At 39.4% G+C, this 27601-nt stretch overlaps 1 protein-coding gene across 1 annotated transcript in view; it reads left to right on the top strand.

The window, feature by feature from the left end:
* The window catches only part of LOC132819766 (proteasome activator complex subunit 4-like), a 190210-nt gene that overhangs the window by 147014 nt on the left and 15595 nt on the right, over positions 1–27601 (top strand). Inside the window, exons 39-43 of the mRNA XM_060831502.1 lie at positions 5603–5734; positions 7850–8058; positions 8664–8749; positions 9901–10029; positions 12406–12561. Coding sequence (XP_060687485.1) covers positions 5603–5734; positions 7850–8058; positions 8664–8749; positions 9901–10029; positions 12406–12561 — 712 coding nt within the window. The remainder of the gene's footprint in view (positions 1–5602; positions 5735–7849; positions 8059–8663; positions 8750–9900; positions 10030–12405; positions 12562–27601) is intronic.

Genomic DNA, 27601 nt, shown 5'->3' with positions numbered 1-27601 from the left:
CCCATGTCTGCAGGAGGTGTACACATTTTGCAAAAATTATGGCAAAGACATGGAAGAAGTACTAGCAACGTTAATACCTCCAAATCAGGTGGGCTTTGTTAAGACTGGTATTCTGAAATGCTCTCTCCATTCTTATGAGGCATTCCATGTATCCAGATTTAAAAAAGTGCTTAATAATCTGATGTGGAGGACTGTGTATATGGTGAAGGGATATATTTGCCAGCAATGTTTGAAAGCTGCACGCACCATTAATTAATACTTGTTCAGTCCCTTCCAAACATCATTGGAGGTCTTTTTAAAAACAGTGATATCCAAATTCAGCCTTGATAGTTAATATACTGAAAGGAGCAAAATCCTTTAGATGACTCCATTGCATTACCGAAGAAAGGTGTTTGGAGCACAAAGAAACCAAAATTGTGATAACTTGCAAGATGGTCTGATGTAGATGGCTGCAATGCCAAGTTTTTTGCAATCTATATTAGAATTCTGCCGTGTTTGTATATGTTCACCTTTGCTTCACAAAGTTTAAAAAAAAGTCTCTGCTTGGTCATTGCAAGATGTAGAGTTTCCTGTCGCCACATAGTATGACATTGCACCAAGTACTCAACATTTTGTCATTTGTAGGTTAATTTCACCAAGTTGGATTCTTTTTATTAAAACATGAATAACAGTGAGAGTTAAATGTACTCCAGATTAAGCTTTTAAAATAAGCACTTGAGTTCCATTGAATTCTCAAGTACCTGTATAGCAGATTAATCTGCCTTTCGACACACAAATGAGTTTAATTCTGGTTGATAATTGGTAAGGAATTATCAAGTACAGCTGTGAAACTGAAAGAATTCACCAGACGTGAATTAATCTAGTAAATGTAGTTGTGATATATTTACTAAGTTCAAGATAAAATTGAAATAAAGGCTGACGAGAATGTGATGGGTGGAATCTTCCTTGTAACGGTAGAGCTGTGCTTGATGCTGGACTGGAGCGTGGTGTAAGATGGGAAAGTGTCAGTATGGGGGAGTACCGACAAGTTCGTTCCTGGGGCTGATTTTGGAGGAAGCAACAAGGGATAACCTACCCAGTAACGGCAGTTTGTCAATCTGCATAATTAAGTCCCTGAATGTGGGTAGTTTAGCAAATGCAGATCAGCGTGGCAGAGGATGAGCCTTACACTGAGGCCGAAGCATCCAGCTAGATGCGCATGCATTCCTTTACTGAAACTAGATGGAACAGCAGACACAATTGCTGTTGCAGGTCAAGCTTTGGAGAGGTTTCTAGATGGTACAGTATAAGTCGCAGTACACAAAAAATTGATACCTGGTGGGGCTGCGGTCTTGAAAGTTCAGGACACAGGCAACGAATGATGAGGCCTAATGGCAAAATGTTGTTAGCATATAGGTGGTTGAGATCTGGATATTGAACTGATCCATTAGTTTTTAAGGTTGGAAAGATTCCTTCCAATATGCCTTGGGCGGGTGTGTCTGTGTATTTATTGCCCTTTTTATTGTACATTTTTTAAAACCAAGTTGCTTACTCTTCAGTAATTTTTGTAAGGTTTAACGCTTGATTGACAGTTTAGTTAAAAATGTTGTGACTGTCTTATTGTAACGTGCTTTGTTGCTCAAGTTTAAAGTACTCCGTTTCTTGCAAAGACCTTTGTAGTAGTTTGAAGATAAATGTTAAGAAATACTGTGCCTTAAACTGATATTTGGATAGTTCCTTCACTTATTTTTTTCAAGTACAATTGGAAGTTGGCGTGTCAAAGTAATTTCTTTCTTGATCACCTTATTGTACTGCAATGAAAGTGTTAAGCCTGGTTGTATTAAAATAAGGCATATTCAACATGTGTTGAGAATATTCCTTGTGCACTATGCTAATTAGTATTTTTTAAGTTAACATAACCAGCTTCTGAAAATCGTCAGATAAGTTTCAACACCTACCTCATAGAAGTGCAGAAAGATTTATGTGACAGCAGAAGTCCATTTGGTCCAGTGTCCAGAAAAGATCTATCCCACCTTCTCCCTCTTTGCCTGTAGCACAAAAGGTGCATATTTAAGAGTTCATAAAATGTGGTCAAGGTTATGTACACAATATTATTTTAAACCCATGAGAAAAGTGATTTATTATGCATTTGATCTTAAATTTATAAGGTTAAAGGACTAATTTCCTATCTACCTTTATTCAATTTGCAATTCCCACCTTTGGAAACTATTAGCAAAGTCACTGTCTTCTGGATGAATCCTCCTTTCGAGGAAATATCACTTGAATGAAGTTCTGTGGAGTCTTTTTACAATGCATTCAAAACCACCTCAACAGTTTAGTTTCATTTGAACCAAGGCAAAGTGGCCTAGTTACTATTGCTGACTATTATTCCAGAAGCTCAGCTCATGTGCTGGGAACTCTGGTTTGAATAAATTTTGAATTTGAATTCTATATTTAAAAAAAACTGAAATCAAGAATCTCATGACCACAAAATGATTGGAAAAGTCCACATGGTTCACAAATGTCCTTCAGGGTAGGAAATCTGCCATTTATGCCTGGTCTAAGGTACATGTAACTCTAGAGCACAGCAATGTGGTTGACTCTTAACTAGCAAGCCACTCAGTTGTATCAATCACTTAAAATCTCAGCAAAGAAAGGAAACCACAAGACCACCTGGTATTGACCTATGCACCATAAAAGATGACAATCCTGTTCATCCTGCAGAGTCCTTCTATCTAAAGTGGGGGCTATTGCCTTAATTGGGAGAGCTGTCTCACAAACTAGTTAAGCAACAGTCTGACATTGTTATACTCATGGAATCATAATTTACAGACCATTTCCCAGACATAGCAATCACCATCCCTGTATACATTCTGTACCACTGGAGAAACAGACCCAGTAGATTTGGCAGCATAATGACATATAGTCAGGGGTGAGTTGACCTGGATTCCTCAACATTGACTTTGGATTACATGAAGCCTCCTGGCATCACGTTAAAATGGACAAGGAAACCTAATTGAAACATATTATCCTCACTCAGCTGATGAACCAACAGTCCTTCATGTTGAACCTCAGTTGGAGAAAGAACTGAGGATGGCAAGAGTGCAATATGCATTGAGTGAGGGACTTAATGTCCACCACCAAGAGTGTCTTGGCAGCAGCACTACTGATTGAGCTGGTGGAGTCTTAAAGGACCTAACTACTAGACTGGGTCTGTGGCAGATGGTGAAGGAACCAACAGGAAGGAAAAATATACTTGACCTCCTTGCCATTTAGCCTGCCGCAGATGCATCTGTCCTTGTCAATTTTGTCTCTACATTGAGATTATCTTGTATTGTGTTGTGTGGCACTATCACAATGCTGAATTCACCATTCACAACAGATCTAGCAATTCAAGACTGTGCATCCATGAAGTGCTGTGGGCCATAATTAGCAGCAGAATTGTTTTCCAACTTGCAATCCCAAGACCCAGCATATACCCAACCTTTGTCATCAAACCAGAAGATAACCTTTTCTCTCCATAAGGTCTAAAGCGGGGTTTCAACTGTTGCTCATGATTGATTGCAGATCTGCAGTACCATTCACAGCTCCCTGGATTCTGAAGCAATTAATGTTCAAATACTGCAAGACTTGGGCCATATCTAGGTTTGGGCTGACAAGTGGCAAGTAATATTCACACCACACAAATGCCAAGCAATGAACATCTCCTGTAAAAGACACTTTCACCATAGCCCCTTGACATTCAATGGCATTATCATCATTGAATCCCAAGCTGTCAACTTTCTGGGGGTTACCATTAATCAGAAACTGTGGACTTGCTACATAAATATAGTGGCTCCAAGAACAGGTCAGAGGCTGGGAATACTGCAGCAAATAAATCATCTGACTCCCTAAATCTTGTCAAATATCCACAAGGCACAACTCAGGAGTTTGATGGAATAATTCCCTCTTGCGTGGATAAGTGCAGCTCCAATAGCATTTAAGCTTAATACCATTCAGCACAAAGCAGCCTGCTTGATTGGCATTACATCCACAAACATCTGCTCCCTTCCCCCACTGAAGCTCAGTAGCAGTAGTGTGTACTGTCTAGAAGATGCACTGCAGAAGTTCACCAAAGATCCTTAGACAGCACCTTCCAAACAGATGACAATTACCTCCAAGTGGGTTGTGAAATGTACGACAATCTCACTCTTCAAAAAGACAGGACCTGCCAGGAAAAAAAGTGGAGACTTATTTTTGGGACCACAATATTCATCATCATATCACAATTGTTCCTGATGCAATAAAACAACTGTATGCCTCAATACTCCTAGCAGTATAGCTGCCTTGTTAGAAAACAGTCAAATAATGTTTTGACATTTCAATGTTCCAGACTAATCTTTGATATTCATCTTGTGGAGCCCTTACATAGCACATTACACCCCCCGAATCCTTGGTCCTCTGCTGTTCAATTCTGACTCTGATTTGGCACAATTTGGAGCAAGTGTTCTTATATGCTGTAATAGTTTGTGCCATTTGAGTTCTCTGCTAAAACCTCAGTTTCAGAAATTGAGTTTTGTTTACAACAGACTAGAAATATAGTGTAGGTTGTTTTTGAAAGATAGTTTTTCTTTCATTTTCTACTTACTACAGCTGCTTTGCGAAGTTTACATATATACAAATAACATTTGTTATTTTCACCCGTCCTGTGGTAACTTTCCCAGAAATGTATGAGCAAATTCAATTAAACTTGCCCTTGGCAGTGTTACCACTAAACTCAGTTCTATTTTTGCCTAACAACCACATGCATGCTTGGCAACAGGAGATGCCAGTGGAAACCTGGATTTCTGTTTTCATACCTCCCAAGCTTTGAGTGTGTTGGTAGCTAGATGGCATGCTGAGGATCAGATCTTGAACCTCCTATCTACACTGGATAGAGCCATCAGAGCACAGGGAGGGAGGGAGGGGAATATGGTAAATGGGATCCAAGTTAATGTGTTGATAGAGTTCCGGTTGGAATGCCATGCTACTATCAACAAACACATTGACTTGGATCGCATTTGTGCCCCCCCCCCCCGGGAAAAAGAGCAGGAAATGATGTCACCATAGGAAATGGCGTCACCACAAGCAGTGACGTCACTAACCCTAGGAAACTCAAACATAGACAGCGGGCTACACCACTGGTGCTTCATTTGCAGTCTTACTGAAGATGTCACCTAGTATGTTGACGAAACATCTGAAAATGAACCTACCCACTTAGTGAGCAAACCTGCATCCAGATCCAGTGTAATATTTTCCATCATGTGCATTTCATTGCCTGAAAACATGTTGGAAGCAGATTCAAGTGATGTTACGGAAGAAAATTGGATATATACTTGGAAAAGGAGACATTTAAATTTTTATGGGGAATAAACAAGGTAATGGTACTCATTCAAAAAATATGTCCGCATGCAGTAGGCCAATTCGCTTCCTTCAATATTGATACTATCACAATGTGAAAAATTAACGCCAATAAAGGAGTAACAAACTTAACGGCTGTAATATGTGACCATTAAAAAGAAAATTGTGAATGTAATGATCTATATCTGTAAGGAATGAAAACATTATAATCTACAAAATCCCATTCTTTGTGTTCTATTGCTAGCCGACTCTACGTTTTGCAGGGTGGTTTGGCGCAGCAAGAATGGAGAGTGCCTGAACTAATGCATAGGCTCCTTCAATATCTTGAGCCGAAACTCACTCAAGTTTATAAAAACGTGCGAGAAAGAATCGGAAGGTGAGAGTTCGAGATTTGAATAAGATTTTAAAATATTAGGATTTCTTATTCTTATGAAATGTATGCACATGTGGATTTGACGTTTTTATACATTTGAATTTAAGTATTGAATTGCACAAGCTCAAGATTTATTGTGAGCTCTGCTTTTGTTGATACTAAAACACATGGCCAAGAGTATATCAGTCATAATTTGAGATGGTATTTTAGAGCAAATTGCTTATTTTCCATTTTGTATTGCAGTTCAAATGTTTACTATTTATTTGTCATCTTGTTTTGCATTAATTTATAGATGTCCATGGTCAGAACGAACTGAAAAACCTAATAATACCTTCATATAGCTCATACTGAATTAAATGTATCACGGTCCTTCTTGTTTCCATGCTCATTCTGGAATAGGGTGTGGTATTAACTATGTGACTAAATTAGCAAGTCAGAGATCTAAAGTAATTCGGAGAACATGCCCCAGTATTTAAAAAATACTTGGAGTAAGGTCTGGACAGCAAAAAGATTGGCAAGTCTGGGCTTTAGAGATCCTTTTCAATTTAATAGTACAATAATATTTATTTTACTTCCTACCCAGCAACTGATTGAAGTAACAGGCTGGTTAGCTGCTGACAGGAAAACCATTGATAAGAAGACAGAACTGGGAATTCTTGGGGACAGTAGGTGGTCATGGGTTGGTGAAGATAGGTGAGCAACACAGTCAGCCAGTTAATCACAGATGGATGGAGCGATTATGATCAGCTTAAGATTTGTTTGAAAATGCTACATGGGGGAGTGGTCTGTTTTTCCTAGCTCGTGCTAAAAGTATTTATTTGTTGTCAACACTGTTTAATTACAGGATATCTTTGACTTTAGGAAGTCTGATTTAATTAGGTTGATTCAATTATTTTGGGACTTTGTCTTTAAATTTAGAGTAAATGAATGGACTTGTTCTAATGCTGGACAGCACTCCTGGATGGTTTGATTGGAGGGATCATTGGAATATTTGGAGTGTTTTATGGGGAGTTGGGTGTGAGGCATTTACACTTGGAAAGAATGCAGCAGTGTAAGTTACCATGAGTAGATTCCAAGTTTCACAATATTCCAGAGAGGTGTTTTAAGTATTGGGTTGTAAATTGTTCATTACATGAAAGGGAAATGGATGGGGTCAAGAATAGCTAATTAAAATTTCTACCTGAATGCAAAGTTAATGTGTTTCATTTTGCAATGTAAAGAGAGCAGGGAGCCAATTCTTAAATCGGATACAGATTTCCAGGAAAGTCAGTGGGTATTATGAACAAATGGTAGTTCTGTGGTTAGCACAAATAAACAAAGCTACTTGGCTTTGCAAGCTACTACAGCTCGGTGCAGGGAGGAGATAGAGGTATCTTTGGCTTGGGACATTTTGGAGCCAAGGATTCCAGGATACTTGATCTAGTATAGTAAAAACACAAATGTTCTTTGCAACAGCCTTGCTTTTAAATTTTTTGAACTGAAAATTAAAATAAAAGAAAAGATGAATCAGTTTTGTTCCATTGGAATGTGAACGAGGTGTCTGTCTTAAAATGTGTAAAGGAGATGTGTACTGGACCAAGACAGGACAAGGGAGTGCCTGTAACTGGAATCATTTGGTCTGACAGGACCAGTTCAAAAGATGCCTCTTGTGTAATGCATTGCTGATAACCCCTATACTTTACTGCAAATGAAGTTATTAAACCAATTCCTGAGCAAAGACGGACTTATGTCTGTGCTGTTCCCTATAATTAGACAGTAAGATGATAGTTGTGCATTATTGTCCTAGCAAAGGGTAATGATTTTTGCATTTTAGAAAGGATTATTAAAAGCAGGTTGAAATTAATGAGAAAACTGTGGGCAAGTCAAGGGTTTGGGCCAGGGAACGCAGGAGCTTGTTGCTATGATTTCTTTTTTGGTGATAACTATGATATCTATCATTATTGTAAAAACTAATCTGGTTTAAGAGCATCCTTTTAGGGTAGAACATCCTGCACACTCTTCAATAGCAATTCCACAATCCTCAAATTATTAAGTATGTTTCATGATAAAAACTTAACATGTTACAATATAACTTATGACATCCTATTTCATGTTACTTCTCAAATGTTCTCTCCACAGCGTTTTAACGTATTTATTTATGATCGACATCACTTTACCAAATTCAAATCCAACTCTGTCACCACACGTATCTGAATTCACCAGTCGTATCTTAGAGCAACTTAAGCCCCTTATAGAAATTGACGAAGAAATTCAAAATCACGTTGTTGAAGAAAATGGTTTTGGGGAGCAGGATGAAAGGACACAAGCCATTAAACTTCTGAAAACAGGTAGGCAGTCAAATTAGCTCATGAATGCATTGCATTAATTTTCTGTGGATGTCAGGGCATCCGATTTCTGAGGCTCTGGGACAGCTGGGATTCATACAGTGTGAGTAGATTGTGTCTTTGGGATCTAATATCCTTGTGGCAATGTTTGCTGCTACTGTTGGGAGGGTTTAGCCTAGTCTGGCAGAGGCATGGAAACCTAAGAAGGTGGCAAAATTGAAGGGAAGTAGAAAAGGAGGAAGTGAAATTGGAAAAACACATGAAGCAAAAGTAAGCATTAATAAGACCAGAATGGAAAATAATATTAAAAAGGCAGCTTTAAGGAATACAAATGAGAAGTAGAAGTAGGCCATTTAGCCCCTCGAACCTACTCAGCTATTCAATAAGATCATTGTTGATCTATTTCTATTTTGAATTCCAAATTCTCATCTACCCCCGATAGTCTTTGATTCCCTTGCATAACAAATTCTGGGTATTTAAAAGGACTAGCTTTTTTTTAAACGAACTGTGGTTTTTCCTTTACTTCCTGGAACATAAAATTAAAATTCAGTGAATATAGTCAAGATACTGATATCTCAATCAACTGCATGGTTTGTTTTGCTTCACAGTGCTGAAATGGTTAATGGCAAGCGCAGGAAGGTCATTCTCTACGGCAGTTGCAGAGCAGCTCCAACTCATGCCGCTTTTATTCAAGGTATGTTGCGACTGTAATGTTTACATGAATTTCTAAACTGTGCAAAATAAATTAGCACATGTTCTAACCTGTTTCTTAATTATACTGAAGCAATCCTATTTAGTTTGGAATATATTTGGTTTCATGTCCGTGTTGCCAAAAAAGTCTTCCTGCACTAATAGCTTTTTTTCCTCTCTTTTTAATTACCCCTGTTTGGATGTGTTATGATACATCTCCAGGACAGGTGTGACTTGAACCAAGACTTCCTGGCCTAGAGTTAGGGACACTACCACTGAAATTCAAGATCCTTCCTGCTTTTTTTTTGCACATGAGAAAAATGTACTGTCCAGTCAAAACATCAAACTTCCCCAACGAATGTCGGTTCAAATCTAGAACTGAATGAATGAACCAACTCATCATACATACATACTTCAAACCTTGTCATAATCACCTGACTTTATTTGGAGTGATCCGTTTCCAGCTTGATGACATAAATCTAGACCTCTGAACAAGTTGGGGTGGCATTGTGGCACAGTGGTTAGCCCCTCAATGCTAGGGATATGGATTCAATCCCAGCCTTGGGTGACTGTCTGTGTGGTGTTTACATGTTCTTTCCTTGTCTGTGTGGGTTTCCTCTGGGTGCTTCAGTTTCCTCCCACAGTGCAAAGATGTGCAGGTTATGTGTATTAGCCATTCTAAATTGGCCCATAGTGTGCAGCTAGGTGGATTATTGTAAATGTGGAATTTTAGGGTGGGGATGTGAATCTGAGTGGAATGCTATTTGAAGACTCAGTGCAGTCTTGGGCTGAGTAGCCTGTATCTGCATTGTCGGTTCCTATGAAATTTAGACCTCGGCTTGAAATTTAGGTGTCCTTTCCCTTTCACAAGTGTTCTAGTTTCTGGTCTGATATTTGGTGCCTGAATTGGTTGAAGCTTAAAGTGGACATAGCCACTTGTAAGGTTGATGTCCTATCACTGTTTCTGAATTATTTATTTAAAATTCAAAAAGCACTGCTGTCCATGCTAATTTGGATTAAACTTGGTTCTTCGGTTGCATTTGTACCAGTTTTATTTTCATCGTTTTTCTTGCCAAAGTAATCTGTCCAGTTGGCATTCTGAGTTATGTTTACTTAATATTTAAATTAGTTTCTCAATTGTTTCATTCATTTTAGATTGCTCCTGTGGAAAATGATGAGAACTATGATGAACTTAAAAGGGATGCAAAAATGTGTTTATCACTTATGTCTCAGGGATTGTTGTATCCTGAACAAGTGATCATGGTGCTAGATGTTATAAAACAGGTAAATTATACATTTTAATATCTCTATTGTAAGTATATATTTTACTAAGGAATTTAGGAAGGAAACTTCAATGTTCAGGACAAACTAAGGAAAATGCCAGAATACATATGGCATTCTTCATTGAAACTAGCTTTTGAGAACCATTTTAATTAGGTTTTCTTTTGGAATGTTTGTGGCTTGCATGTCCAGTATTCTTTCCTAGCTGCATTTGTAGGTGTTATTGAGTCACATTCTTCAACTTCTGACTGTGTGATGAATAACTTCTCACAACACTTTTAGTTAAGGGGCTGTTCCAGCAACACTGATTTGCCTTTGGCACATTCCACCTTTGTCCTCTTGGCTGTGTGGGTTAGTCAAAGGTAGTGCTATTTTCTTGGCCTGTACATCTGTCACTATTTTAAATGGTATGGGATAAATTGACTTGAACTAGTACGAAGGACATCAGTGACATGAGTGATTAACCAGTTATGTCTGTGGTCTTTGCAAACCAATCAATATTTACTATATCTCTGAATAAAGTATTCTTTTTTCCCTCAGCATTTTATAATATGTTTAATTGTTGGTGTCAGGATAATATGATGCGATAACCTTACCAATTATTGTTAAGACTATCACTATTCACGTTTCTGCAGCTAAAAAAAAATCACAATCTCTACTTATATAATTTGGCCTTCAGTTAAATCCCCTCATATAATATAATGTTCTGTATAACACTGCGTGCAATAGTTCTATTTGAAAACTAATTTAGTTCTTTATTAAGCCCTGTATTAAAACATGTCCTGCATTTCTTTTAGAAATATACTGTTGTTTCTTAAATAACTATTTGTTAGAAACATTTTGTTTGAAGCAAAAGCTCTAGTAGCTAGAAACCTAGGGCCAAGTGTTTTAGTGCAAAAGCAGTACTTGCTTTGAGAAGTTTTTTTTTGTACCCCACCATGTGAGTTTCCACTTAGACAATAAATGCAATATCTGCCATGAAACAACATTCTTGGGCAACACTTTTAATGCATTTTGTTGGAGCCTTTTTTTTATTTATGGATATCCAGTTTAATTATTTCCACTCTTCCTTCTCGTATTCTTTAGTTCAAATAGCCGCAGTGTTCTAAGAAAATTTTTTTTAACAATTTGATTGGCCCTAACTTTCTTGACTTTACCTGCTACTTGTAAAATTAATATTTAAAATGCATTTCTCTCATTGCTTTTTTCTTTATCCCCACTATTTTTAAAATCATCTTTGACACACACTACTTTCAGAATAACCTCATGCAGATAGCCCTAATTTTGCAAGTCTCACTTTAATTTGTATGCTCTAGCAACTCTAATTTATTCTTCAGATCTTTTACTTGTGATATTAAATTTCATGGCAGAGAAAGATATGACTCAATGAAGGCCAAAGAGAATGCAATGTCTAGTTTCTCCCTGCCCATTGCTACCAATGCAAGTAGCAAACAAACTTCATGCCAATCAGTTTTATTGTGGTAGTGAGGAAATTTTTAGAAATAATAATTTGGGACAAATTTATCACTTTGGTAAATGCAAATTAACTAAGGAAAGCTGAGACGGATTTGTTAAGTGAAAATGCAGCAGGATCTTGATTAGCTGGGCTACTGGACTGAGGAATGGCAGGTAGAGTTTAATTTAGATATTTGCAAGGTGTTACGTTCTGGTAAGACAAGGGCACTAGTGTAATTTACAATAATTGCTGATTGGTTTCATGGTCACCATCACAGCCACTAGCTTTATAACAGCTTTGTTAACTGAATTCAAATTCCACCAACTGCTATGATATCTTTTGATTTGTTTCCAAAGTATTAGTCTGGGCCTGTGGATTTCCAGTTCAATTATATAACCACTACATCGTCATCACCTCCCCTTGCATGTATTTAAGAGCTAAAGAGTAAACATCTAAAGGTTCAGAGTCAAATCTTTGACAGTTAGACAAAGCATTCAACTGCATTTGTTTACGATGAATTGGAATTCTATCTATTGTGGGCTGAGAATAGAGCAAACTGGTAAAAATATCATTGAGGCTGCAGTTAGAATTCAGTGGCCACTTCCAAATAATTTAAAACTTTATCCATTTTCAACATTGAGGATAATTAGGAGTCTTCTCCTGTTAAGTACTTAATTGCCCACTACTGTTCACAACTGGATGTGTTAACTGCAGAACTGACTTATGGGAGCACTATTAGTAGTTATTGGATTACTGTGGAAAGCACTGATTGTGTATAAAATGTTACATTGTAGGATATTTGAGAACTATTGTACTGGAACCTACTTTTATTTAATTAACTTTTGTATTTTGGTTGCCGCTTTTTAACCTGCAGAATTCTATTATCAGTTATCATTTTGAATTATTTGTTTTCATTTGCACAGATATCAGAGAGCAGTTCTTGGCATACAAAGTACACTGTCCTAACCTACCTTCAAACCATGGTATTCTACAATTTGTTTGTTTTTTTGGACAATGAACAGGCAGTCAAAGATGTGAGATGGCTGGTTATAAAACTCTTGGAAGATGAACAGTTAGAGGTAAGCTTAATTAGATTACAGAGGAAAATGGTGATAAATTTTAGTCTGAGTCGTAACAGTAGTTTTTATATTCACCCCTGTGATAAAATGCATTATGTTGTAACCTTTTAATTTGAAAACCATGCTTCGTTTGTCAGCTGGGTCTAATTGGGAGCACTTATTTGTGAATTGGAAAATACACTCAAGTTCTGAACTAGACTTGAATAAATTTAGGCTAATTCTAATGGAGCAGTGGTGGGAGAATGCTGTGATGTTGAGCTGTGATTCTTCAAGTCAGATGTTAAATACAGATGTCTTCTTGTTTCACTACTCAGGTGAATTTAAATAATGGAATTCATATTGAACATGTCTTTCTTCATCCTCCAAGATAGAATGTGACAACTTCTTGTTGTTGTCATATTGTTTTTCACACTTGCCCACAGATTGATCACTGAAGGGCACATTCAAAGTAAGCTAATGTGCATGAGAAACTGATAGTACAGAGAAACCTCAATTATCTGAAGGACACAGGTGAGGGGTAGTATTTCGTTCAGTTAATTGAATGCCGGATAACGTAGTTAGCCAAGCATCTGGGATTTGTGATTTTGTTTGGAGAATCCGAAATTCGGTTAATCAAATGCAGGATAATTGAGGTTCCTTCTGTGTAAGTGAGTGTTCCTACAACAGTTTAGCTTTTCTGTTTGAAAGGTTGGTACTCCCGAATTTTTAGAAACATGACCAGGAAGTCAACAATGCGGTTTTAAAACCAAATGCATCTTGACATTTTTTCATTCATTGCTTTGCTAAATGAAATAATAATAAAATTAGTCAAATTTCAATCAACTCAAACAAATTGTATCACTGCAGTATCAAGAGAGCTGCTTAACTTGTATTTGTCAATGGGAATCAGATTTCAGCAAACGTGTCTTTTTGAGGTGACAGTAGTTGTGATCTAAGATTATACATAATAAAGTCAATCGTGAGAAGACTGTCATTATTCAGCAAAACCTGAAAATGTGCAGAGGATATGGTCTTGGCCTCAGAAACAGAGAATCTGTTGAATACTGGGGAAACCCTGGCCACTGATTTATAGAGCATGTGGACTTACTTTCATTGACAGTGATTTTTGCCAAACCCTTAAAATGTAATTGCTTCAAATTTCTACTTCAACATAAATTAAGTAAACTAAACTCTGAGGTTACCTTTTTGTGGCACAAGAGGTAAAGGTTATTTCTACAAATGTAGATACAGCATTTTCAGAACCTTGGGAGGAAAACATAGCAGATTAGCATGGTTCAGAAATTTAACAAATATACATGGGGAAAAGAGTCATAGAATAATTACAGCACAGAAGAGTGAAGGCTCTGCAGCAGAAATTCAGTTAGTTTCCCTCCCCCCTCCCCCTTTCCCCAGAGTACTGCAATGTCTTTCCTCGTGGGTTTTTGAAGGTCAAAACTGAATCTCCTCCACCACCACATACCAAGGTAGTACATTTCAGATACTAGTCACGTGCTTTTCCTCATATTGCCATTGATTCTTTTGCCATTCTATTTCTATCACCTTCTGTTCTTGATATTTCCTGTTATGGATGTAGATTTGCTCGTTGAGCTGGAAGCTGGTATGGCCTGCTTTTATTTTGTGTTTAGGTTTCCTTGGATTGGTGATGTCATTTCCTGTGGTGACGTAGTTTCTTGTGATTGTGTCATTTCCTCTTCTTTTTCCCCACAAATAAAATGTGGACCATACCACCAGTGCTTCATCCGGAGGCTCACTGATGATGTCACTTAGTATGTTGATGAAACATCTGAAAACAAAACTTCCAGCTCAGCGAGCAAACCTACATACAGAACCTCAAACTGAACTACAAATCTTCTCAAAACTTGCTATATCCTGTCATGGAATATTTTCGTCCTGTTTACGCTTCATGATTTTGAACACTACTATCAAATGTCCTGACAACTTTCTCTAAAGAGACCAACCCAGCTTCAACCAATTTATTGACAAAACTGAAATTCCCCATCTCCTGATTATTTTCTTTATTATCTTTAAACCTTCACATCCTTTCTAAATTGTGATGCCCAATATTGGACTTAATACTCCAGTTAAGGATGGATTTATGATTTAGAAAGCTTCATTTTAGCTTTCTTTCCATTGTAAACTGTCTCTTTTATAAAATCCAAGATTCTATGTCTATTTCACCATTTTGTCTACCTTCCCTACCATCTTCATTGATATGTCTATATCCCAAGGTAGCTCTCCCTTCTTTCCTTTAAAACAAAATCACTTGCATTTTAGTGGGAATTACAGCAATATAAAGTGTCACCACACTGCTCTGCTTTAAATTTCAACTCATTTTGTCCATTCAATCAGTCTGTTTGTGTCCTTTTGTAACTTGTTATCTTCACAGTTCAAATTATGTACAAGTTTGTGTCATCTGCAAAAGTCCTATATCAAATCCAGGTCATCTTAAATATATCATAAAAAGCAGATAATTGAATCTTTTATTAGACCGCACTCAACTTTGTGATGCTGTACAGTGAAATATTGTTCTGCTACATGGCTGTCATATCAGAGTTACAAATCTGTTGACAGAGAGGTGAATATGATAATTATTACCTGTACACTTTTACTGATACTGGCATCTCTGCTACCTGAGTTTGCAAATGTTGCACCGTTACACTACATGGGTATGCAGCATTAAGAGAATGTAATCACTGCATCAACCAAGACTTGCTGGCCCAGGCTGTATTGACCAAGCTAGCACCAACCCAGCTCCTGTTCAGAAGGCTATTTTGAATTATTGCTGAAACCCTTTGACTGTCTTTCAAATCTCCGATGACTGATGGCTCAATGTTTAGAAGACCTGCAGGTGCCAATTATGTTCCTTTATCTAGTCCCTAAGTATAGTCTGAAGGATCAAACTTTCGTCACCAACCACTTCAGTAAATGATGCTACCTTCTCTGTAAATGACAGCATGCACAATTCTTAATGCATAATGAATTCCTAATGATGTTCTGGAGCACTTATTTCCGCATAGCCTTCAGAAAAAATTTGTAGCCTACAGGATACATGGTATACACTGGCAGTTTTGACCTGCATATCTGACTTAGATTTTGATATTTGATTTATTTAACTTGTTGCTACCATATGAAAAATTTTTTTTGATCTGGAACAAATACCATCAAAGGCTTAAAATGCACAGGTGAGGAAGTAATTTCTTGACAAACAAATTATACCTTTTATTCAGAATTAAAATTGTGCCCATTTTGTGAAGTCAAATAGTCATGCACTTGAAGTAATTGCATACAGATACTCAATCAAACAAGAATTATATACAGGTTAACTATTGACATGGAATTTCTTAGCTAAATAATCATACTCGTTAGCGAATGATTGCAGATGATGTACAAGTATTGTGATTAATAAACTCTCATGTCTGCTAATATATTACTGTTAATAATAGTGCCTCTCCACTACAGTTAAGGATTGGCAGTAAGGGCTGATGTAGCCAATAACACCCACATCCTATGAACAAGTATAGCCTCTTCCTCCATCTTGGTATCAGGACAGGCGATCCACTGCCCGAGTGCACTTGCAACGCGTGGAAGATTGTGGTAAAAGCTGTGTTTACAGATATGATTGAGGCTTTGAAACCAGAGAGCATACTTTGCCCTCCTAAATATTGAGGGTGTTTTGGATGTAAGTTTGCTCACTGAGCTGGAAGGATAGTTTGTCGATGTTTCGTCACCATACTAGGTAACATCAGTGAGCCTCCCGTGAAGCACTGGTGATATTTATGTGTTTAGGTTTCCTTAAGTTGGTGATGTCATATCCTGTGGTGACAGAACCTCAACCTGAGCTACAAACCTTCTCAAAACTTGCTAACACCTGTGGGCGTAATATGCTAAAACTGGCCCGAAAATGGGAAACCAATGCCATCCGACAGAGTGCCACCCTCGAACAGCTGTATTTCCTGCACAAATGTCTAAGGAAACAGATATCACTTAAATGTCTTAAATACAAACCTCCCTTTAACACCTCACTAGCCAAAAGAATAGCAGAGCAAAATGGCCGCGGAATGCTTAGAGAAATTATTAATGATGCCCATAACAGACTCCGTAAATACAACCAAGCTTTACTCACTAATGTAACAGACCATGAATGGATAGACACAATACAAGGCATTAAACATTAGACAGCGACAAACACAGAAAATGAGAAAACTAGACCTGCAGAAAAAACTAGACAAACTGAGACAAAATAACAACACAGAAGCATGGATAAAAATCTTATCTGACTGACCCTTAAGAGACACTGAAAAAGCCATCTTAGTATGAGGATTAAATTACAACCTCAAGGATGTGAATAAAGATTTCTTAGCAGCATTAGAAACAACACTGAAAGACAATGAATTCACAGAAGAACCCCAGCATACCACCAGACAGACAATTGCACCAACAGGAAAAGGAAGAAACACACTCAATATGCAAGCAAGGAAAGCACTAGAAGGACAAAAAAATGATATAAACATTGTTATCCTGCAGGCAAAGGACACTTGACAGTCATTTTAAATCAGAGTCGACATTGAGAAAGAGAACGCACTGCTTGCAGATAGCAACACTTACCAACAAGTGGCAACAGACCTAATCCCACAACTAGAGAACTGAATCATAGTCCTACTCAAAAAACTTCAGAAATCTGGAGAAATAAATAAGACCAATTTCCAAAAAATGAAACCAGACGGATCCAACACACCACGTTTCTATAGATTATTCAAAATTCACAAACCAGGAGCACCCCTCAGACCCGTAGTGTTGCTACCCAGAACACCAACTTACAGATTAGCCAAGAAGCTACAACAAAGACTAAAACACTTATAGAAGACTCATGCCATTCTATCCACTCCACCCAAGAATTCCTCAAGATCATCAAACACACCAAGATGGAAGAGGATGATATAATGGTCTCCTTTGATGTAACAGCCCTGTTTATATCTATCAACATCAACCTGGCTAAGGAAACAATGGCACATACATCAAACACCACCAACCTCTTCAAAAAAGACAGTATCGTCAAGCTAGTGGACTTATGCCTTACCACCCACTTCACCTTCAACAACAAAATCTACAGACAAGACGACAGAATACCCATGGGATCTCCGTTATCAGGGTTCTTAGCAGAGACTCTAACAAACAGCTCTGCCAACCATCCAACCCAAACTTTGGGTCCACTACGTGGATGACACCTTTGTCATCACTAAGCAAAACAAATTAGAGGAAACCTTCAAGACCATCAATAATATCCTTACTGGAATAAAATTCACTAAAGAGGAGGAAAACAACAACAAACTGCCATTCCTAGATATCACAGTAGAGCGAACAGCCAATGGCAAACTTCAAACCAGTGTCTACAGGAAACCAACACATACGGAACTAATCGACAGAAGCAATCATCCCAACATTCACAAATGGAGCTGCATTGGAACATTATTTCAATGAGTCACCACACACATTGCAGCACAGAGGAACTATGATTAGCAGAGAAAAATCACCTATACAGTGTATTCAAAAAGAACACTTACCCGATGAAAACAATCCACCAATTTCTGAGCAACAAACCCCAACAAGCAGACAAAACATGTCCAGAAACCCTAGCCATGCTCCCCTATGTCAAAGACATCTCTGAAATGACAGCCAGACTACTCAGACCTCTTGGCATCATGGTAGCCCACAAACCCATCAACACACTAAAACACAGCAGCTAATGAACTTGAAAGACCCTATACAGACTACAAGCAAAACTAATATCATTTACAAAATACCTTGCAAAAACTGTAACAAACACTACATTGGACAAACAGGCAGAAAACTAGCTATCAGGATAAACAAACATCAACTATCTACAAAAGACATGACCCAATCTCACTAATATCTTTACATACAGATGACGAAGGACACCACTTCGCCTGGGACAACACATCCATCCTAGGAGGAGACATGCACGAGAATTCCTAAATGCATGGCATTCCAACCCGGAACTCTGTCAACAAACCCATTGACCTGGATCCCATTTACCACCCTCTGAGAAAAAGAACAGAAAATGACACCACCACAGGAGGAAACATCACCAGAAATGGCGTCACCAGCCCATGGAAGCCTAAGCACAAAAAGTGGGTTATACCACCAGTGCTTCACTAGAGGCTCACTGATGTTACCTAGTATGGTGACGAAACATCTAAAAACAAACCTTCCAGCTCAGTGAGCAAACTACGTCCAGAACTTCAACCTTCGCTACAAATCTTCTCAAAACGCAGTAACAGAGTGTTTATTGCTGCAATGATCCAGACTTTTATCTCAGCAAGTGATGTATTTATGTCTACAAAGCATAGATCAACGCCTAACACCTGGTGGTAATGTTAAGGCTCCTGTTATTTGGGTTAAAGTGACTCTTGCTCACAAATGGTGATATGTGTGTGTGTAAGGTTCAGTCGTAATCTACCTACTAAAGCTACTAGGCACATTTCATATGACGCATTGATCAAGGATTTAAAGCACAGTCTGATAAATAGGAAAATGATTTTTTTAAAAAGGGTAAATGGAATGACAAACAAATGTGGTTTGTTTGGTTTTGTCTAGAAGACTTGTGGATACCTGTAGTGGATATTGAACTTATCAGCAAGGTCACATATATAACTGTGAACAAAGAATTTGGTTTCATTACACTGGATTTTCTGGATTGTTTATAATTTCAAATTTTGAAACTACAAGTATATTGTGTATTTTGATAAGGTATAAGTAGAATATACAAATTGAGCTCCAAGCCCTCTGCTTTTCCTCTCCAGACGTCCCCACGAGTACCCTTCCGCCGACACACACATTCGTTTGGCCAAACTGGTCCTCACCCTTAACAATTTCTCCTTTTGAATCCTCCCACTTCCTCCAGACCAAAGGGGTAGCCATGGGCACACGTATGGGCCCCAGCTATGCCTGTCTCTTTGTTGGCTACGTAGAACAGTTGATCTTCCGTAATTACACCGGTACCACTCCCCACCTCTTCCTCCGCTACATTGATGACTGCATTGGCATTACCTCGTGCTCCCGCGAGGAGGTTGAGCAATTCATCAACTTCACCAACACATTCCACCCTGACCTTATATTTACCTGGACCATCTCTGACACCTCCCTCCCCTTCCTGGACCTCTCCATCTCCATTGAAGACGACCGACTTGACACTGACATTTTTTACAAACCCACCGACTCCCACAGCTACCTGGATTACACCTCTTCCCACTCTACCTCCTGCAAAAATGCCATCTACCTCTTGCAAAAATGCCATCCTGTATTCCCAATTCCTCCGCCTCCACCGTATCTGCTCCCAGGAGGACCAGTTCCACCATTGAACGCACCAGATGGCCGCCTTCTTTAGAGACCGCAATTTCCCTTCTCCCATGGTTAAATATGCCCTCCAACGCATCTCGTCCACATCCCGCACCTCTGCCCTCAGACCCCACCCCTCCAACCATAACAAGGACAGAACGCCCCTGGTGCTCAGCTTCCACTCCACCAACCTTCGCATAAACCAAATCATCCGCCGACATTTCCGCTACCTTCAAAAAAAGACCCTACCACCAGGGATATATTTCCCTCCCCACCCCTTTCCGCCTTCCGCAAAGACTGTTCCCTCCGTGACTACCTGGTCAGGTCCACGCCACCCCCCTACAACCCACCCTCCCATCCTGGCACTTTCCCCTGCCACCACAGGAACTGTAAAAAGTGTGCCCACATCACCTCCCTCACCTCTATCCAAGGCCCTGAAGGAGCCTTCCACATCCATCAAAGTTTTACCTGCACATCCACTAATATCATTTATTGTATCCGTTGCTCCCGATGCAGTCTCCTCTATATTGGGGAGACTGGGCGCCTCTTAGCGGAGCGCTTTAGGGAACATCTCCAGGACACCCGCACCAATCAACCAAACCGCCCCGTGGCCCAACATTTCAACTCCCCCTCCCACTCTGCCGAGGACATGGAGGTCCTGGGCCTCCTTCACCGCTGCTCCCTCACAACCAGACGCCTGGAGGAAGAACGCCTCATCACACTTCAACCCCAGGGCATCAATGTGGACTTCAACTGTTTCCTCATTTCCCCTTCCCTCACCTCACCCTAGTTCCAAACTTCCAGCTCAGCACTGTCCCCATGACTTGTCCGGACTTGTCCGATCTGCCTATCTCCTTTTCCACCTATCCACTCCCCCCTTTCCTCCCTGACGTATCACCTTCATCCCCTCCCCCACTCACCCATTGTACTCTATGCTACTTTCTCCCCATCTCCATCCTCCTCTAGCTTATCTCTCCATGCTTCCAGCTCACTGCCTTTATTCCTGATGAAGGGCTTTTGCCCGAAACGTCGATTTCGCTGCACTTTGGATGCTGCCTGAACTGCTGTGCTCTTCCAGAATATACAAATTGAGACCCAGTTAAGGCCAGAAATTTCAGTTGATGCATTAGCATTCATGGTGAACTAATCTTTTCATCAAATGCTCTATACCTTTAACTACAACTTCTCTTTTTGCCTCCTAATTATACTGAACATTCCATCATTGGTAACTGTGTTCATATGTTCACTTTTAAACTATGTTTTCTATATTATCACTTTGAATCCTTCCAATATTTGTGCAAATCAGAGAGAGAGAGATATATAAATAAATATAAAATAGGGCATATTATTAACATATAATTAATGAGAAGTAAAAGGCATGTTGGTATCACAATCATTCCCATGGTGATTAACTTTTGAGGGTGTGTAGGAAAGGTGAAAGGTAAGGGCTGCTTTGTTCATCGGGGTCAGTATTGGGTGGCAATGGCTGTTAATTTGAGTATGGATTCAGCTGGCTAGGTGGGAAGATTTGCTGCCAAGCCTGTGGAAGCTGCTGATCCTGTAACCCAGGCTTTTGGGAGAAAGCTGCTATTCACATGTGAAGGTGCATCCTGTCCAAGTGCAAAGAGTAAATCTCAAAATATTGTACAAAGATTTTTGCAGCAGCAAAGGAGCCAGGATGTGGGAGTTCCATTTCAAATACAGGTCAGTTTGTCACCCTGATAACTCTTGTTGAAATACCAATTAGGCAGCACAATATATCTCCAGTTTATCAAATTAGCCTTTAATATGATCCCAAGTACTTTGTGTCCTGCAGTTAGTTTCTGTAATGGGGATGCAATTCCCACAGATACCAATTAAGTTTCATTAACACTAAATAACACTCATTAAGTATGAAAAATAGCAAGACTTATTGATGACTACTTTTTAGCACTGTGCACCATTCATATTAAATTGTAAGTATTTGTGCAAGTGTTAGATTTTAAAAATTGGAACAGATGTCTAAGATATCACTGACCAATTTGTTTATTCTAGATATAATTTGTAAATGATAAACATACTCAAAATCCATATTCGCTTTATTCAGACCAGCCAATGTTGAGGTCTGTAGGTTCAACACATCTTAAAATTATTCAACACTTTTTTAAAGTACCAATTTCTAACTTGGTTACTTTCAAGGATAAAATGAGGCAGGCATTTAAAGATGTTCAAATTGCTGTTCATGTATTTTTTTCAATTTTCCCCTTCTCAGTCTTTACAATATTGCCCTCTCTCTGTAAGTGGAGGTTGTTTCATAGACACAGAACTTGTGTTCAACAAACACATTTGGAGATTTATTTTCTGTAGTATTTCAGATTATGAAAATTTATTGAAATTCAGTAGAATCGTTAGGTTAATGTAGCAAATTTATTCTAAGATCATGAAATTGAATCAATTGTGGAGGTGTTATTGCAAAGTCTTTGACTTTGTCACGTCTAATTTTCTGGTACTTTTCCCAGAATGTTCTAGTTGTGGGAGGCAATGGCTTAATTGTATTATTGTTTGACTACTATTCCATAGATTCAGGAAATGTTCAAGGTACCTTGTTTCGAATCCTACAATGGGCAGATGACAGAATTTGAATTCAACCAAACTCTGGAATTGAGGTTTAACGATGACCACAAAAGCATTGTTAATTGTTGGAAAAACCGATCTGGTATACCAATGTGCTTTAGTGAAGGAAGTTGATGTCCTTACCTGGTCTGTGACTACATGTGGTTCCAGGTACACAGCAATAGGGTTACCTTTGGGGATTGGCAATAAATGATGCAAACATGCTGTGAATGAATAAAAAAGAAAGAACACAAAAAAGCTTGAAGTAAATTAGTAACACTGATTTAGTGTGCCACATGACACACACCAATGCACTCATTTGCTGGAAAGTTTGGACAAATATATGAAAATTTTATGAAAATATGTAATTTCCCTATTTCATTTTGTTCCCATTGTTATTGCTAGTATGGAAGCATTGATTCAGTTTGAATGGTCACTTTGTCTTCTAGTGTATGAACATTGTGGAAGAAGTAAGAAGTTGAAACCTTTTGTCTTGCACTCATCAGAATTAACACGAGTGGCAAATTGTTCACAATCATAAAAATTTGTACTATGGCGAAAAGTGCTGATTCTGATCGTAAGAAATCTATAGGGCCCTATTAGCTGCTTAGGCTTTTGGGTAATTTAAGGTGTAGGGCTTATTCATTTCCTTTTATTTGCAGACAGTAGATTTCTGCATATGTCACTTATAGCAATCGTACTCAACTAATTATTATGGATTTGTTGTTTGTACAGCTATTTATGCATGTGGGGTTTTTTTTTTAGCCCATTCTGTCCAGTCGTGGAATGACATTACAAGCAACAGAAATTTTGTTTGTTTTGCAAGTGTGACCTGGTTGAGTGCACTTGGGAGTCTACATATTACTAACAACCAATAGAGCATACTGTTCGATTTGATCAAGCAGTCATTGGAACAATATGACCTTTGTCCTTTATATTGCAACAGTTCTGAAATTCATACACCACTTTGCTCAATTGTGTGGAAAGAAGCATTTCTGTTCAAATTGATCACAGTTTCCTGTTTATGGAAAATATCATTAAAGTCTGGTTGAAGATTTGTAGCTCGGGTGTCCGTTGTTGTGGTTCTGTTTGCCGAGCTGGAAGTTTTTGCTGCAAACGTTTCGTTCCCTGGCTAGGGAACATCATCAGTGCTATTGGAGCCTCCTGTGAAGCGCTGCTTTGGTGTTTCTTCCGGTATTACCAGAAGAACAGAACCACAACAATATCATTGTGGGCGGCACGGTGGCACAGTGGTTAGCACTGCTGCCTCACAGCACCTGTAGACCCGGGTTCAATTCCCGACTCAGGTGACTGACTGTGTGGAGTTTGCACGTTCTCCCCGTGTCTGCGTGGGTTTCCTCCGGGTGCTCCGGTTTCCTCCCACAGTCCAAAGATGTGCAGGTCAGGTGAATTGGCCAAGCTAAATTGCCCGTAGTGTTAGGTAAGGGGTAAATGTAGGGGTATGGGTGGGTTGCGCTTCGGCGGGTCGGTGTGGACTTGTTGGGCCGAAGGGCCTGTTTCCACTCTGTAAGTCTAATCTAATCATTAACTCAGACAGCATAATAGCAGCTTGTTTAACCTAATGTTCCGATTTTTGAGATATTTTGCTCTTCCAAGATGTTTGAGATAGACTGGGCATTTTTCATGGTTAATATTAATTATAGATTTATGCTAAGCCTTTCAATTGTCTTTGAGTTTTTGTCTTACATTTTAATTTATGTATGCACACATATATGTACATACTCTTTTTAACATTGTGAATTGATCCAGATCTGAAATAGAAATTTTGTGATGAGGTCACTTATCTGCTAATCCAGTAGTCATTGTAGCACTTCTTAAATAGCTGACATTCCTTTTTTTGTCTTGTTGATAATATGCATTTCTCTTGCTTGCCGCCTCTTCCTTTACACAAGGAAGCTAAATTCGTTTTCAATAATTTTGCATTTCATCTGCAGCTAATTTGTCTTGCCCTTGATGTGTATCTTTTGTGGTCTTTTGAAAGTTTTATCAATTGTGTTTTATTCTGTTCTGTCTAAATTTTAGATATTTCAATAAAATTTGAAATGTTTACTTACTTTGCTGCTTTTAGGAATGAACGGGAAAGGCCAAATGTTTAGGCAGGTTATTTACCAATGGACATGGCCAAAAGTGTAACAAAAGCAATGTTGCTAAAATAGCACTGATGAGGGCAGTGAAGCAAAGGCCACAATGTTGCACTCTTAAAGGTGCCTTGAACCAGCGAAATGTAACTCACTCGCTCCTTGTCGACAATTTCTTTAAAATGAATTGATAGTTTTAATGAATTATGTTTGAGGTTTTTGTTGTTGTGGTTCTGTTCGCTGAGCTGGGAATTTTTGTTGCAAATGTTTCGTCCCCTTTCTAGGTGACATCTTCAGTGCTTGGGAGCCTCCTGTGAAGCGCTTCTGTGCTGATTCATCCAGCATTTATAGTGGTTTGAATCTGCCGCTTCCGGTTGTCAGTTACTGTCTGCTGCAGTGGCCGGTATATAGGGTCTAGGTCGATGTGTCTGTTGATAGAATTTGTGGATGAGTGCCATGCCTCTAGGAATTCCCTGGCTGTTCTCTGTTTGGCCTGCCCTATAATAGTGGTGTTGTCCCAATCGAATTCATGTTGTTTGTCATCTGAGTGTATGGCTACTAGGGATAGCTGGTCGTGTCGTTTCGTGGCTAGTTGGTGTTCATGGATGCGGGTTGTTAGCTGTCTCCTGTTTGTCCTATGTAGTGTTTTGTGCAGTCCTTGCATGGGATTTTGGACACTACGTTGGTTTTGCTCATGCTGGGTATCAGGTCCTTTGTCCTGGTGAGTTGTTGTCTGAGAGTGGCTGTTGGTTTGTGTGCTGTTATGAGTCCTAGTGGTCGCAGCAGTCTAGCTGTCAGTTCAGAAATGCTCCTGATGTATGGGAGTGTGGCCAGTCCTTTGGGTTGTGGCATGTCCTCATTTCGTTGTCTTTCCCTTAGGCATCTGTTGATGAAATTGCGCGGGTATCTGTTTTTGGTGAATACCTTGTATAGGTGGTGTTCTTCCTCGTTTTGTAGTTCAGGTGTGCTGCAGTGTGTTGTGGCCCTTTTGAATAATGTCCTGATGCAACTTCGTTCGTGTGTGTTGGGGTGGTTGCTTTCATAGTTCAGGACTTGGTCTGTGTGTGTGGCTTTCTGTATACCTTCATGGTGAATTCTCCATTCGGTGTTCTTTGTACCATCACGTCTAGGAATGAGAGCTGGTTGTCCTTTTCTTCCTCTCTCATGAATCGGATTCCTGTGAGTGTGGCGTTGATGATCCGGTGTGTGTTCTCTATTTCTGTGTTTTTAATGATTACAAAGGTGTCGTCCACGTATCTGACCCAGAGTTTGGGTTGTAATTGCGTTAACACTGTTTTTTCTAACCTTTGCATTACTGCTTCTGCTATGAGTCCGGAGATCGGTGAGCCCATGGGTGTTCCGTTGATTTGTTCATATATCTGGTTGTTGAATGTGAAGTGTGTTGTGAGGCACAGGTCCAGTAGTTTAAGTATGCCGTCTTTGTTAATAGGTTCCGCGTCCTGTTGTCTGTTATGTATGTCCAGCAGGTTGGATATTGTTTCTCTGGCTAGGGTTTTGTCAATAGAAGTGAACCGTGCCGTTACATCGAATGAGACCATGGTTTCTTCCTTGTCTAAGTGTATATTTCTGATGATGTCCAAGAATTCTTGTGTTGACTGTATAGTGTGTCTGGATCTGCTGATCAAGTGTTTTCAGTTTCTGTTGTAGCTCTTTAGCCAGTTTGTGTGATGGTGTTCCTGGTAGTGATACTATGGGTCTGAGTGGGATGTCTGGTTTGTGTACTTTAGGTAGTCCATAGAATCTGGGGGTGTTGTTGCTTTCCGGTTTCATTCTTTGTAGGTCAGTCCTGGTTATCTGTCCGTTTTTTTTGTAGATTCCTCAGTGTGTTGTTTATCCTATTGGTGAGCTGTGGAGTGGGGTCAAACTCCCTCTTTTGGTAGGTGTTGGTGTCTGCGAGTAGTTGTTCTGCCTTTTGAATGTAATCTGATTTGTCCAGTATCACAGTCATTCTGTCTTTGTCTGCTGGTAGTATGATTATGGTTTTATCGTTTCTTAGTGATTTTAGTGCTTCTTTCTCTTGGTGTTTAGGTTGTGTGTTTGTCTTTTCCTTGTTATCATAGGTATGATACTTTGTCTCACTGTTTGTTGTGTCTCTTCTGTCAATCCATTGTTCCTGAGTGTGCATTCTAGTGCTGCTAGGAAGTCTGCTGTCTTGGCGTCCCTGTGGTTGTAGTTAAGTCCCTTGGCCAGTATTGTTCTTTCCGTGTCTGTGGGAGAGGTTTTTAACCCAGGAGTGTGTTGTGGTGTCCTTTTCGTTGTGTGTTAGTTTGGCCATTTTTTTCTTTTAGTGCCGTTTTTTTGCGGTGTGTGGTCCTGTTCTGTCCTATGGTGACAGCCTGTTCTATGGTCCGGGTCCATTTCTGATTGGTAGTTTTTGAAATTAACGATTTTTGGCGCGCAATTTCTTGTCTGTATTTGTGGAGTCTGTTGTGAGCATCTGTAATCATTATCTGGATCATCCTGAATCCATTCTGTCTGGCTGTGTCCCTGGCTTGTGGATTGTTGACTGGTGGTCTGTATCTGACATATGGTGGAAGGATTCGATTCTTTCGGCATTCATGCAGGAATCGGAGTTGTTCATATGTGGCGCTTAGGCAGTTAGCATAGGATTCCCATTTCCTGGCTTGTCTTAGCGTCTCTCGCCCGTAGGTGTTCAAAGTTTGTGAGAAGATTTGTAGCTCGGGTGCTTGTTGTTGTGGTTCTGTTCGCCGAGCTGGGAGTTTTTGTTGCAAACGTTTCGTCCCCTTTCTAGGTGACATCTTCAGTGCTTGGGAGCCTCCTGTGAAGCGCTTCTGTGCTGATTCCTCCGGCATTTATAATGGTTTGAATCTGCCGCTTCCGGTTGTCAGTTGCTGTCCGCTGCAGTGGCCGATATATAGGGTCTAGGTCGATGTGTCTGTTGATAGAATTTGTGGATGAGTGCCATGCCTCTAGGAATTCCCTGGCTGTTCTCTGTTTGGCCTGCCCTATAA

The sequence above is a fragment of the Hemiscyllium ocellatum genome, chromosome 10 (assembly GCF_020745735.1).
Source record: "Hemiscyllium ocellatum isolate sHemOce1 chromosome 10, sHemOce1.pat.X.cur, whole genome shotgun sequence".
NCBI lineage: Eukaryota > Metazoa > Chordata > Chondrichthyes > Orectolobiformes > Hemiscylliidae > Hemiscyllium > Hemiscyllium ocellatum.
The sequence above is the reverse complement of the archived record's forward strand: the minus strand, read 5'-3'. Positions and strand labels throughout refer to the sequence as shown.